Source organism: Mauremys mutica, chromosome 4, assembly GCF_020497125.1.
Source record: "Mauremys mutica isolate MM-2020 ecotype Southern chromosome 4, ASM2049712v1, whole genome shotgun sequence".
Classification (NCBI taxonomy): domain Eukaryota; kingdom Metazoa; phylum Chordata; order Testudines; family Geoemydidae; genus Mauremys; species Mauremys mutica.
In genome coordinates, this window is record NC_059075.1 from 100,012,235 (window position 1) to 100,027,299 (window position 15,065).

The 15,065-nt window shown below is 37.9% G+C and overlaps 1 protein-coding gene across 3 annotated transcripts in view; it reads left to right on the forward strand.

The window, feature by feature from the left end:
- Nucleotides 1–15,065, forward strand: part of STK33 (serine/threonine kinase 33) — an 84,739-nt gene that overhangs the window by 40,106 nt on the left and 29,568 nt on the right. For all 3 annotated transcript variants that reach the window (XM_045015828.1, XM_045015829.1, XM_045015827.1), the window contains exons 2-5: nt 6,097–6,374; nt 10,848–10,964; nt 12,613–12,726; nt 14,199–14,303. In XM_045015828.1, coding sequence (XP_044871763.1) covers nt 6,165–6,374; nt 10,848–10,964; nt 12,613–12,726; nt 14,199–14,303 — 546 coding nt within the window. In that variant the 5' untranslated portion in view covers nt 6,097–6,164. The remainder of the gene's footprint in view (nt 1–6,096; nt 6,375–10,847; nt 10,965–12,612; nt 12,727–14,198; nt 14,304–15,065) is intronic.

The window sequence follows — 15,065 nt, forward strand, 5'->3', positions numbered from 1 at the left end:
TGGAATACATAGCCTCTGCTAAGGCTGCAGATAATGCTGCTTCAGCAGTCATCTTGGGCTGCAGTTAATACTGCTTCAACAATCACTTTGTAAGCAGCACTTAGACAATGGTCTTTTGTCTTTTGAAATCCAAAGATATCATGGTCACAGAGACAAAGTGGTGGTGGCTTATAAAGAAAATGGGTGCTCCAGAAAAGAAAATAGATTTTTGTAATCTATCTCTATCTCACCATAGAGAAATGAACCAAAACGTACCCAGACACAACAAAGATTACCCTAAATAATGAAAAAGGGATCTTAGCCCAAAATAATTTCATGGCCACTAGTCAGCTCTGAACTAAAGCTTTTATTACTAGTTTCCTTTCCCCAGGGCTAGTACCCCAGAGCTTGGCTGACATGGCTGTTCCAGTCATTAGCAACTTGACCACCACCATTAGCTTTTACACAGGAGGATGTATTTGCTTATTTGCCATTTTTCCTTATTTTTTGAGAAGGAGAAAAGACGAACACTGCAGTGACTAATGGGAGAAAAAAACCCTGTCTGCATTGCACACTTCATATCACCCTCACACCACACAAAACAAAACAAAAAACACAGGAAAGAACAGAATTCCAATGGGACAACATAAAAAAGACAGACTGTTAAAGAGCAAAACCATCCTGTCACGTACATCAACAATTTGCCTGGTCTCTCTGGTTTTGTGAACTTGGAACCAAAGTGTTGCTCCCAAACCTAACCTTTTACTTGGCAGTACAGTGCACTTCATTTCAAAACCAGGCATACAGATTTGTGGATGCAGCTATCTGAGCCACTTGTTTGGCTCAGTTAACAACTTTTTAAACAAAATTGTGACGACACCAAAATAGTCAAATTAACAACAAAGGGTTGCACTATAAGTAGACAGTCTTCGCTTGCACTATAAGTAGACCATAAGTATATTGCACTATAAGTAGATAGTCTTCCAGTTCAAGAGTCATGTCCTGACTGTCTGTTATAGATCAGGGGAATCAATGACAGGATTTGTCTGTGGTTATTTTCATTTGGCTTTTGTTGCCCTAGAAAAATTGGTTGTGAATAGTAACAGCACCTAAAAGGGCTTCGGCATATCTCTTAAGTATGATCATTTAACCTGCTTGATTAAAAAGATTGGATGGCCTGCTTTCACCGGTTTTAATGGTATTTTTACACATATTTTAAGGCTGTGAATTACTGATAGTGAACCTGTTTAAAGATTTTGTACAATGTAATATAGAAGTGCTTCATTTTCTTGGTCTAACATTCTACCTGTGCTGCCTACAAAGGAGCCAAGATGAAAGAGGAAAGTTGCAAGCCTCTAAGAAAAATGGCTAGTAAGTAGGGGAGAAGTTACGTTGGTGTCTATTATAAAAATGCCACTTTCACATTTATTTTAAAACAGAGTTGGACAGTCTTTTCAGTAGGTGTACATACAGTATGTGTCACTAGGCACCCCCATAGCTACTTATGAATGCAAATATTCCTCTATGCATGGTTATATATTACTTTATTAATTGGCAGGATCGGCTGTTGCAGTGCATGATCACACACTGATAAACAAATGCTACTAGATGCATTTTTTTTCCTGTTCAGTGCTTCAGAGAAGAAGATTTTTGTCAACTTCCCTGTTGGCTTGGGTCAGCCTGCTGAGAGAATGCTAGTTCTATGATTATTGCTAGCTTTATTTTGAACATCTGATAGGTTTTTCATTAGCAAGGGACAAGGATTCAGTTTTTCTCTTTTTAATGAATGCCCCAGTACCAGAGTTTAGAAAAACATATTAAACCTAGAAGTATTTGCAGGTTCACTAGAATGAGTCTTAGTAAGTAATTTGGGTTTCCTAAGTGCTGTCATATTACATTTAAAATAACAATAGCAGGTTAAAATAATAATATAGAGCACCAGTATTGTATTTTCTGTTTAAAGTATTTTGCAGACATTAACATTTACCAAACATTGACAACAACATAGTATGGGAAGTAGAATTATCTTAATTTAACAGATAAAGAAAATGAGGCAGAGAAGTGAAATGACTTTCTTGAGGCCACAGAGGAAGTCAATTATTGATGAGTTCGCAGTTGTGAGGTTTAGAAGCAGACCTGCTCAGATTAGAGATTAATAAGCAATAACATTGAAAATCTCAGTTCTGAGTACCATAGCTGCTAAAATCATGTTGGAATTGAAGTAAAAGAAAATACAACATATTCATGAGATGCGTATTTAAGATCCAATATTTCATGGCCTGTGAGAACTAGAAGTTAATACTTTTACCCACTAGAAAGCTGAAATTTCAAGTGTGTGAACATTCCTTTTTTCACAAACAGAAAAAGTGGCTATTAATATACCTGCCTTGCCAAATAACAATTCTATGTATCCCTGAGTTCCAGTCTCTCCTGGATCCCTCACAGTTGTTAACTTTGATCGAAAGCACTTAAAAACACTTTTGAGTTGTAAAGGAAAAGTAATTTCAGATTGTGTTTTGATTACACTTTTAATTCACAGTGGCAAAAATAGACAGCTACAAGTATGTGAGAAAAATGTTCCTTATGCTTCTAGGTAGGGTGACCAGATAGCAACTGTGAAAAAACGGGACAGGGGGTGGGGTGTGTGTGGGGGGGTAATAGGCGCCTACATAAGAAAAAGTCCCAAAAAACAGAACTGTCCCTATAAAAATGGGACATCTGGTCACCCTACTTCTAGGTGCCCATTGCTAGCATACTCACACATGAATTATTTACTTTTTCTTCTCCCTCTGCTGTTTCCCTGTTTGCACCACATGTACCCCATTGCCCTGCTATATTTAAAAAAAATACACCAAATTTCCCTCCTTTCTCCACAAAAACCTTTTCAGTTATATAAAACTTACATTTTTCATGATTTGATAGAAACAGGAGCGGATATTAATGCCAGGAATTGTGTGTTAGAATATTTGAGGGCTTGATTACATTATATTTTTAAATTAGGAGTTTGGATCTTAAATCCTCATGTTTTGTTTTTATTGGTAAGAGTAGAGAATAGATAAATCTAACAAATACCCTGTGTGACGGCTTGCCTACCCTCGAGATGCAACCTGATGTGACACAGATACTAAGATCAGTTCTGGGAAGATTCCGCTTAAGGGACTTGCCCCAGCACTCAGGTGTCCACCTCCCTTGCAGTGCAGACCCAAAGGTATATTATGAAATCTGCCTCCTCCCTCAGTGAGGAGGAAGGTATGCACAGCCTCTTACCCCTCACTCCCAATTAATGAATTGCACAAATGGGGTTAGATTGTAAACAAGAAATAAGTTTATTAACTACAAAAGGTGAATTTTAAGTGGTTAAAACAGAGGTGGGCAAACTACGGCCCGCATGCCACATCTAGCCCGCGGGACTGTCCTGCCCAGGCCCTGAGCTCCTGGCTGGGGAGGCTAGCCCCTGGCCCCTCCCCCGCAGCCTCAGTTCACCCCACCACCGGCGCAATGCTCTGGGCGGCGGGGCTGCGAGCTCTTGTCGGGCAGCGCACCTGTAGAGCCTGGCTTGACCCAATGCTCTGTGCTGCACAGTGGCATGGCTGGCTCCAGCCGGGCAGCGCGGCTGCCTTTCCTGGTGCTCTGGGAGGCCCGGCTGTAGTGCCGCCATCTGCCAATGCTCCAGGCAGCATGGTAAGGGGGCAGGGAGCAGGGGGCGTTGGATAGAGGGCAAGGGAGTTTGGTGTGGTGGTCAGGGGGCAGAGGTGTGGATAGGGGTCAGGGCGGTCAGAGGGCGGGGAACAGGAGGGTTGAACGGGGGCACGAGTCCTCAGGGGGCAGTCAGGAAGGAGAGGGGGGTTGGATGGGATGGCACAGGATCCGGGGGCGGTCAGGGGACAGGGAGCAGGGGGGCATGGATGGGGCAAGGGTCTGGGGGGGCCGTCAGGGGACAGGGAATGGGGGGGTCAGATGAGGCAGGAATCCCAGGGGGACCGTCAAGGGGTGAGAAGCGGGGGGAGGGGGTGGATAGGGAGTGGGAGCTGGGCCACACCTGACTGTTTGGGGAGGCACAGCCTCCCCTAACTGGCCCTCCATACAATTTCGGAAACCCGATGTAGCCCTCAGGCCAATAAGTTTGCCTGCCCCTGGGTTAAAAGATAGCAAACAGAACAAAGCAGATTACTAAGCAAATAAAACAGAACACACAAACTAAGCTTGTTTCACCAAAGAAATTGGTTACAAATAGTATTTTTTCACTCTAGATATTGTTGCAGGCAGATTACAGAAAGTCTTGAAAGGCAGCTGCACTGGTCTCCAGCTTGAGACTTCAGCTTGAGACTCACAAGCTAGACGCCCTTCCAGCTTGGGCTCAACCCTTCTCTCCCCAGTTCAGTTCTTGTTTCCAGGTGTTTTTCAGTGTCTCTTTGGGTGGGGAGGCAGAGGAGAACCTCGATGATGTTACTCTCCTGCCATATATAGCTCTTGTGTAAGGTGGGAACCCTTTGTCTTCCAGTGGAAAAACACTGGCATTCCAAAAGGAGAAGAGAGGTATCCAGAACCAGGTGACTCGGACCCATGTCTCTGCAAGGCTGTGGCCGCCGTTGCTCTTAGGCTGTCTGGAGCGTCCACAGGAAGACTAAATTCTCTTAGAGTCAATTGTCTCTGCTAATGGGCCATTCGCACTGTCTTGCTTTCTCATTGTGGTACCTGAAGGGCTAGTTGGGGGTCATGCCCAAAGTACCCATTTGAAATACAGATACATAGTCAATATTCCTAAATTTAGATGCAGAAATGATACAGACATACAAATTGGATAATTGCATTCAGTAAATCATAACCTTTCCAATGATATCTTACATGAGCCATGTTGCATAAAGTATACCTCAGTTATGTCATATCCATATCATAAGCATATTTCCATAAAGAATATGGAGTGTAATGTCACACCCTGTGTCCACTAGAATTGCTGTCCTGTGGATTCCCCTTTCACCTTTTCTCATTTTTCTACTTGTGATAAATAAAGCTCTCTGTCACTTATTGTTCATTCTCTAATTGGCTGATTAGATCCCCTGCAATAGCCTGGAGTTTAAGGAACTAATAAAGCATTGGAAACTTTTTGGGGCTGATATGTCTTAGCCTATTCTATTGATATCCTAAAGGCTGCATGGAAGGTCACAGGGCTCTTAGAACATGATTAAAGTGTATTGAAAAAGACGTCTCAAGCAAGAAGCCAATGTAGGATCAATGTTTTCCACCATTGGAAGTGCTTTGATTTACAGCAGCAGCAGGTCCTTTTCCTTTTTCTTTTTCTGTTCCACTTTTTAAACTATTTCCTCTGGTCTGTTTTGGCCAGATAGAAATATCCATGAAGGTTTTGTAAAACCAAATCCCTCCTTTTCTGCATAGTTCAATTGATAATGTTAACCAGAAATTTATCTTTCAGTTCATTGATCAGCTGAGAAAGGACTCTAATCTGATAAGAACCATTCCACAGTATGCCAGCTTGCAAAAACCTTGAATCAGGCAGGAAATGTAGGATAACATTTAATGTTGGCCCTTTTTAAAAAAAATGAGCAAAATATTTTTCTTTTAAGTGAGCAAAACTATTTCATGACCACTATTAAAGAACCTCCTTCATGCCTCTTTCCTCGCCATTAGTTACTCCTGAGGGAATTTTGTGCCAAAAAATTAAAAATTCTGCACACAATATTGGAAAATTCTGCATATTTATTTGTCAAAATAACAACATAATCATGCCAGTTACAATTATTTAGGTTTAATTAAGTATTTTGAAGTATTTTAACAAATATGTTATATCCATTTATGAAAAAGAAACAACTAGAAAATAAATGTGGAAAACAACCTTGCATTGATAATAAGCAGGAATTTATTTTTCCCATCTCCAATTTCTATGATACCCTGAATGTGCTAGGCGTTGGTAGAAAAGCTGAAGGAAAAATTTCTTAACTACAACTTCTGATTTTGCAGATCTGCTGTACAAACCAGTATACTTTGTTGTACCAGTCTAGTTTCTTGTCAGTGTGGCAGACATTCATAATCAGAACATAAGGTTTTTTTGTGCCACAGATTCACTAATTATTGTTCAGCTTTTTGTTCTTCCTTCAACAGTGGACACATTCCTGCCAGTCTTTGTGCTACCATTTAATTTGCACAGCAAGTTCTACAATACTGAACAGATGACTGATCTCAGCCAGAGCAAGAAAACCATAAAATGCACCAAGTGCTCCGCTTCATTTCAACCAAGCGATGTTGTATTTTTTTGCCCCAATTGCAACAAGGGTCCAGTGTGCTCCGGAGGTGCTCTGCTAGAGACATCTGAGTTTTCAAGGTCCCATGATGACATCTTGCCTCACCAGTCAGAGGAAGAAATCTCTCTTGTAACAGAGGTGAGCAGATTGGGTTTAGAGATACCATTCCTTTCCACCCAGGTTTTATTTCATAATGACTAGTGCTCATTTCTGCTTAGAACAATAAGAACTATATTTCCCAGTGTGCCCTCATAAGTGTGTATAGTAGAACAGCCCAGATTCTAACTACGTTCTAAAACATCTTCCCTATTCACAATGTTTTTGAAGCCTTGTACCTAATAATAATAATTCCTAGCTCTTATATACTGCATGTAACAATCTGTAATGTTTTTTTAAAAATCCCTGGTTCTCTAGAAATTGTGGATACCATGAGAAGAGTATGATATAACACGTTATGCTTGACCATACCCATATAGGACCAATTATATGGAAGAAGCTGTTTCACTATTATAAAAAAATCTAATAATTTATTAGACAATTTGCAGAACAAATTAACTTAATATATTAAAACATGTAAATTCCTGATTTTTTTCTTTTGAAAGAAATGTAGTGTTAATATCTTACCTCAAGAGACACAAAAAGGTTACATATTAAATGGATTTAATGGGATTAATTAGTTAATGCTTGAAACTGCAAAGTGGTTTATAAGTGCTAAGGTATTCATGTACTATGATGTACATTTTACTTAGAGTGAAGATTATATCATGTGAATACAGAATTATATCATTTTTAACCTAAGTTGTAAACAAATGTTGAGTAAACCCTTGTTTTAGAGGACTTTTTTTTCTCCCTAAGAGCTAGGCCAAGGAGTTGTAGTACTCTGAGACAAATTACATTGTAGCTCTAAGAAATATGTCTGTCAGACTATACAGTGCAATTAACTGTAAATGAGGTGCTGGTAATACATGTAGTAAACAATCTAGGAAACTCTATATGTAGGTCCCCTTGACCCAATTCAGTAACGCATATGCTGAAATTCTTTGCTAAAGGATGGTATGTTGAATCACGTCCTGAACAAGGATGGATTTAGGCACATGCGTAATAGCTTTTGCTGAAGCAAAGCTTTAAATAGAAGTGGTCTAATTTTCAGAAGAACTGAGAACTCACAAATTCCCTTGAAGTCAATAGAACTGTTGTGTTCGGCACATTTGAAAAGCAGGCTTTTGATTTAGGCATCCAGGTTTGAATATGTTGGTCAGTTTATTTTCCTCTCTAATCTCTTTCAATTATAGTAATCTTAAATGTTTTAATAGTACATCATAATAATTGTATGCTATATAATAGTAGGTAAAAAATTCAGACAAAAGTATGGTTTTTAAGTTGACTATCTGTCTTTAATTTCTCTTTAGGCCATTCTTATTGATGTACAGAGTTTCTTATTTTAAGTATTGTTCCTGCAGTAGTTAATGCATTGATTGGGGACATATTTATCTCAGAACATAATCTCTCTAATATTGAAGGTTCTAAAATTGTACAGTTGGAAGTGTTAAAAGCTTTTATTGGAGGAGTGTGTATTAAATATATATCTGAAAAGAATAAAATGAAAAAAAGCACTTTAAACTGAATGCCAGAAGAAAATCCATCATTTGGGATATATTAACATAAGTGGGTCCCCTTTAAAGAAGCACTTCTAAATTGATGGACGCAAACTCAGTATCCTCTTTAGTCAGTCATATCTGAATATACCGTCAGTGACTTGTTTTGCAGCATTTCTGTAAGTGGGGGGACAAAACAGGAAATGTGTTTAGCAAAGAAAGCTAAAGTACATTCAGCCTCAGTTGTTCCCTCACTATGTAAATAGTATAGAGTATCCAATAATATTGTAGAATAATCTCTGTTAGTAATAGCAGTTGTATATATGGTAAACCTATAGCTGATTATTTGGCCACTGGTATATAGGAAATATCCAATGCTAGACCTGCCAGGAGATATGTGGTGCTTGAAAATAAATGAGGACATTGCATTAGAATGGCGATCATCTTCTAAAATATAAGAAATCCTTTCTATTATTTAATTCAGTGTCAGATTCACATAACATTACTTTACTTCAAACAATTTTGTAACATATCTCATCAATTGAAATATTTTTCTTATCAGGCATAATTATTGCAGATAATTATTTATGACAAGCGTTTATATAGTGTCCATCACCTTAGTATGTGAGTAAAATGAATTCCTTCTAGAGTTGTTACCACTTGAAGCTGTTTCTGTAGGTCAGTCTGTGACCAGGAAAGCCAAGGGTACTTGTTCGCCCATTCCTACTAAGGCCAGCATTTATCCCTATTTTCCTCCTATTCAGTCACCAGCTTTATATGAAGAATTTTTGTGTCCCCAACCAGGGCTGTCCTTAGGCATACACAGCATACATGGCTGCGTAGGGCACCTGAAAATTTGGCCCGCCTCTTCCTATCCCTGTTCTGACCCTTCCTGCAGGCACCCACTACAGCTGGCTGCTGCAGCCTGGTGAGTCTTCCTCCAGAGTGGATCTAGTAACTTAAAAGTGAAAAAGCCCTCTAGCTTGCCAGATCTATTAGCACAACATTGAAACTGTTAAAGAGCCATTCAAGTGGTAGTGAAGCCATTTAATAGGCATTTGCCAACCCCCAGGTATATACTGACAGTTTCTGAATTTACTGATAAAAACAGTTGTGCATGACTGTCATATTTACTCAGAACATGTTAGTCTACAGGACCTTAGTTTAAAATTTGCTTTAAAAATATTTCATTAGTGTGTTGCTGAAGATTATAAAATCGCATCTCTAAAAAATCATTCCATAGATTTTTAAATGCACAATCTGAGTATTCATCTTTAATCTTAAATGCTTGGATCTTCAGACATACAGTTTTAAAAATAAATCCTTCAAAAGACCACCCTTAAAATACGCATGCGAGCCCGGGCTGCTGTCGGGCATAAGGGTACCAGTTCAATAATGCTGCATAGGGCCCCATAAATCCTAAGGACAGCCCTGTCCCCAACACACAATAATTTTTAAACACAATTAAAACTCCTCTGATTAAGAGTATTATGACCTCTTCATTCAGGTCCCAGTTTAGCAAAGCACATAGGCACATGTTTAACTATGCCTTCAAGCATGTGAGTAGTATGATTGACATCAATGAATGTCTACAGCTAAGTACTTAAGTGCTTTGTTCAATTGGTCATTAATTTTGGCTAATGGCTGTAATGTTTACCTCCACAAAAGATTTAAATGTGTCTGTGGCACTGCTGTACTCTACCACACAAGAAATTAAATGATTGAGAATCAAACTGCTAGGATCTAGAACTGGACAGGAAATGGTTTGCTCATTCCATTAACTTTTTTGAGATTTCAGAAATTTTCCTATTTGGTACTGGGAGGAAACCAAGACCTTTTGAAGTTTTTCAAAGAAGAGAGAATGCACCATGCTGGAATATGTTGATTCAGACCAGGGACTTGAGCGTGGATCTTCCACATCCCAGATGTATGCCCTACCCACCAGACTATTTGGTTTTCTGAGTTGGGTCTTTCTCAATCTCTCCCATTGGAGCTGTCCCACTTTGTATAAATAATTCAATATTTATTGGAACAGGAATTTGAATCCAAATTTACTGCATCCCAGGTGAGTGCTCTAACCACTGGGCTATAGTCAGTCTCTCTCCCTTTCTCGCTCTGGCCCAATGAATATTTTATTTATACAAAGTGGAATAGCTGTAACAGGAGAGATTGAGAGACCCAATTAGAATAGCCAATAGATTCAGACTAGGGACTTGAATCTGGGTCTCCCATGTCCTAAGTGAGTGCCTGAATCATTTTGGTTTCTCTCCTCCCCCACTCCCCCCTTCCAACCTTCCTTCTAGTTTTGTCTAGAAAGTTCACCCTGGACCTGCGAAACCATTTCCTGATGGAAGTTTTGTCGAAATTGGTACATTCCCACAAAAAGTTTTGGTTTCGACACATCTGTATTTTCTGACAAAAACCTGGGTAGTCAAAAATTTTCTGACCAGCTTCACAAGGAACTCTAGTGTGATCATTTTGTTTGTGTGTGAGAGAAATTCCAAAAACACACATTAAAATTGACAGTGTAGGACCATATGATATTTCCATAATATATTGGCACCACTTTGAACAGCCCAGTAAAGTAAATTGTGTATAAAGATGCCATGTTACTAAATGTGGTTATTATGATCAAGTTTTTGAGCCACTTCCTGTCCAGTTAAGCCCCTCTGTCAGCAGATACAAGTCTGCTGCCCTTAATGGAATAGTTCCATCTACACTAAGACAGAATATAGCCCATTGAATACAAGCAGTAGAGACCTACAAAAGACAAAACGTATTCTTGGTTTTTACATAATTCTGGATAGATATTTTGCCATCTTCAACTTATTGACTATTAATCTTAGGCTATGTGGAATCCTGTAATTGATTTAAAATCTTGTTAATCTTTTAAACTGTTACATACTGTGATTTAGTGTATTCTATATCTTACAATACTGAAATATCTGAAACAATCTAAGAATTTTTAAAATAGTGAATTGTAGTTTAATTTCATGCTTCATATTTTTGTATAAAGATGCCAAAGTCAGAGCTAATAGAATCTTATAGAAAAATGCTCACCCAGTCAACTCGCAGCAGTAGTGCAGAAAGCAAAGTTCCTCACACACGAATAGATGATGGAGCTGCTATTCAGGTATGTAGCCACTTTTATCATTAATAATATCCTACTGAACCTTAGTTTTAACTGTTTTGCATCAGCAGATACAGACATTTAGCTTTGTTTGTATAACATTAATTACTTCTGGGAATTTGAGCTTCCTTTTTTTCCCAAAAAAGAACAATTTGATATTTCAGCACCTTATTCCTAAAATAGATTGCAGCTGTTTTTCATCCAAAGGAACCTGAGTCCTGATTTTCTGTCTTAAGGCTCCTGTTGACTATATTTAGCTAACAAGGAGCCAGACTCCTCTATTCAGGAGTCCAGATCCTTTCCTTGCTACCACTGTACAGCTATGAGACCTTTTGAAAAAGCCAATACCAAAAGTCATTCTCCTCCTGTTTAAGTGAGAGGATAACACTTTTTTTTAAACAAGTACCAAAATAAAAGGGGTATTCCTGCTATTTTTGAATCCTATTCTTCTTGCTCATTTATCTCACACCTAAAAGAAGAAAACACCTAATGAGAGATAGAAACACCTATCATCTAACTTCAAAATGCTTGGTTAATGAAGATTTGTTTTCTCCATGAATTTTGCTTCAAAGGTGCAGAGCTCTAAAATGACCTGCTGTGTGTGGTCAGAAGTGCAGCACTTCATTTGCAGTCCATCCTGTGTCTCAGGATATTAATTTGTTAGAGCAATGAATTTACTCTTAACTAAGAGAACATCCCTGCCCCCCACCCCTCTATGAAGAGGAACAGACCCAAATAAACAGTTCATTGATTGGGGCTATATGCCAGTGCAGAAAAGTTAACCAAAAGATCCATCTGTAGGTGTGCTGAGAAGTCTGTAAAGGGTTCACAACAGACATTTGTTGTTCTCTCTTGTATTTGTTTCTGTTACTTTTTGGAAATGTGTTGAAATTAACATAACCGGACCTTAATACATTAGAAATATCTTGTCTTAGAAATCGTATCTTTATAATAGAAATAAAACTGGAGCACAAACCCAGTAGTTTCCTTTGTTGGTCATTTAAAGTACTAAGCTTTTGTTTAAAAGAAAAAATGTTTAAGATCTCATCATTAAGAACTTGATCCAATCACCATTGAAGTTGTTGAAAGGCTTTTAATCAGAACCTATTATATTATTTACGTCTAAGTTTACAAATCACAGATACACAGGAAACTTAAATTTGCCTCTTGTAAGTATAGAAGAATTGTGATTTCTATGTATTTTGTTTAACAGCATATTTGAATGCTGCTGTTCTAAGGCTAAACTACCATTAGGAGTCTTGCCCGTGTTAGGTCTGCATAATCTTTGTTTTAACCTACATTATCTATTATTCTTTTGTAACTGTGTCCAGCACTCTAATTTGTGGGATAATAAATAGTCAGACGATGAAACAAAATTCTTTCTTGATTTGCCCACAAAATTTTCAGATGGAGAATTCATACTGAGATCTACATAGCTCATCACAGTCTAGCCTCTTATATCAACTGGCATAGACAATTGGAACAGGTGTTCTCTTAAAAATGAATCTTGGTGTACATGGGCAGGATTCATCATCTCCTGTTAAAGAGATCTTTTAAACATTCTAATTCAGATACTTTTAACAATGACAACTATATTTTGCCACCAAAGTTTTTAAAACAAAATCTCGTTTTCTGGTTTCTGTTTCCTTAGCAAATCTATTGTTTCGGAAGAAAATTAGGACAAGGCAGCTTTGGGGTAGTAATTGAAGTAAAACACAAGGAAACCGGCAAAAAATGGGCAATCAAAAAAGTTAATAGGGAAAAGGTAAATATTATGTAGATCTCTGATTTATTTTAAACCTGTCTTACTTTTCCTTTGATTTTCTATCGAATCTGTTTCTGCAGTATCTTTGTGCCTCTCCTCAATATCTTTGTGTATCCAAAACTCACATTGCAATAAGTGTGTGTATTTACTCCCACTGTTTAGTTGATATTCTCATTATCTCTTCCTTGTAGCAGAAAGTGAGTCACATCAAGTTTTAAATATTAAAAATGTAATATAAAAATGGAAATTGGGGTTCTTGCTCCTACATGGAGTCACAATTGAAGAAAAAGTTTGCCAGATCAGACCCTTAATTATCCAAATCTATTTAGAGAACATTGGATGTTAAGTGAATACCATTTAAAGTTTATTTCTTTTTTGCTAAATAATTTTTTAAAATCTTAAATAAAACAAAATATTAGCTTAACTGATTTTAATGATGATTTACATTAAAAAAAACTATATGAACATAGTCTGAGAGCTTACATGCCAAATTTCAGCCAGCAACCGACTTTTTTTAGTGGCTGAATGACAGACCTTGAAAAGGTGCAATACTGTTAAAACGTTAATATTAGTATCCCATGTTATTTTGGTGTGTGACAGGCTACTAGCTGATCCAGATTTTGAGCTGCTGTTGTATTACTGCTCATAGTTTTACCATTATCAAACATTGCTAAACTGACAATGATTAATTCTCCTTAATTAAGTTACTGCAAACAAGTTAGGAAAATATGGTTCTTATAATCACGTCTTATCATATGACAAGAATAGTAAGCTTAGGTCTGATCATATTTGGAAGGGAGACCTCCAAGACGAGTAGGTTGTACTCTTCCATCCAAGCTGGTACTAAGCCAAAGCCCAGTGTGGTGTTAAGAGGTGGTGTTCTGTCTGTTACTTTCTAATGAACAAGACAAAAATCATTTACGTTCATTTGAGATCCCCTTGCAAATGTTCACAGGATTAGAGATGTTAGCTCCAGTGAACTGGCCAGCTTCCAACTTGAGTAATTACGTTTTGTTTATCTGCATTCCCCTGATATTTTTCTTCATTTTCTGTCTTGAATGTTTGTGTAGTGTTGCTGTGTATGTTAAACAGTGGTCATGTTCTTTCCATGTTAGGTGCAATAATTCATTTTTGCGTCTCTCTCACATTTTTCCCATCTTAGGAAAAGTAATTACTATTTTCTCTCTCACATGTATGCACGTGTGTAAACCTGCACACAATTTTATGAAGTGCTTCAGAGAGGTTTATGGAAAGACTGTATATAAATGTAAGACATTATTAGTTGAAAAAGCTAAAATATAATGGTAGCAACCCCAAAGTACAATAGGATTTATTTTGTAACTCTTTTTCTAAATGTAAGACATGTTCATTTGTCTAACACATTCTGTAGATTTCTTTAACAGAAATTGCCATTGTGGAATATACATGGTCATGTCATGCTCTGTAAAATACATTTTCCATCTAAAATTAAGGCTGGAAGCTCTGCTGTGAAGCTACTTGAACGGGAGGTGAGCATCTTAAAAAGAGTGAACCATGAGCACATAATACATTTAGAAGAGGTGTTTGAGACCCCTAAGGTAAGGGTTCATTAATTGCAATACTCTGAATGCTATTAATATTTAATGAAAGGTGCAGAGATCAATAGAAGCTTTCTTTTCTGCATTCTGAGATAATTCCTCTTGCTTTCTTGTACACTCCCCTCTCTTATAGGACATTTCTCCTCACCTAGTGACTAGAAAATTGTGGAGAAATGTACATTTTAATTTTTTCCTAGGCTGTTCTAGGCAGTAAATATAAATCCTTCTGCCAGCAGTTGAAAAGATAATCAAAGACCATGTGTTGTCATTTCCTGTTTAAAGGAATTAGCTTGCTGGGCCTACTTACTTATGTGCCTGTCTCTAACAGGAGCAGATAACTCTTCTGTTTGGCCAGCATAGATTTGGCCTTGGTTTTTACATTTTTTTTCCTTTTGTAAATTCACAACCCAGTTCTTTCTTTTCTTTCAGGATTAGCTAGTTTATAGTCTGGTACTGTCATGGTGAAGTTTATTTTTTGTCTCATCATGTTTGTTGTAGTACTGTGTGAGGGGGAAGTCCACTGGCAGACAACACCCAGCCGGAAGCTAGCTTTCCGTTTTGATTTGTCCCATTTTCTCAGAAATAGCTGGAAGACCAGAGCTTGATGGAAGCTTTTTTGAGAGTGAATTAGTGTCATTTTTTTTAGTCATTTACTTCACAGTTTGTGAAAGGGGGTTGGTTGTTGCTGTGTTGGACAGCACAAAGCTCAAGGACACTGTAATGATGCCACTGTATGATGTCCATTACAGTGGCACAGATCAC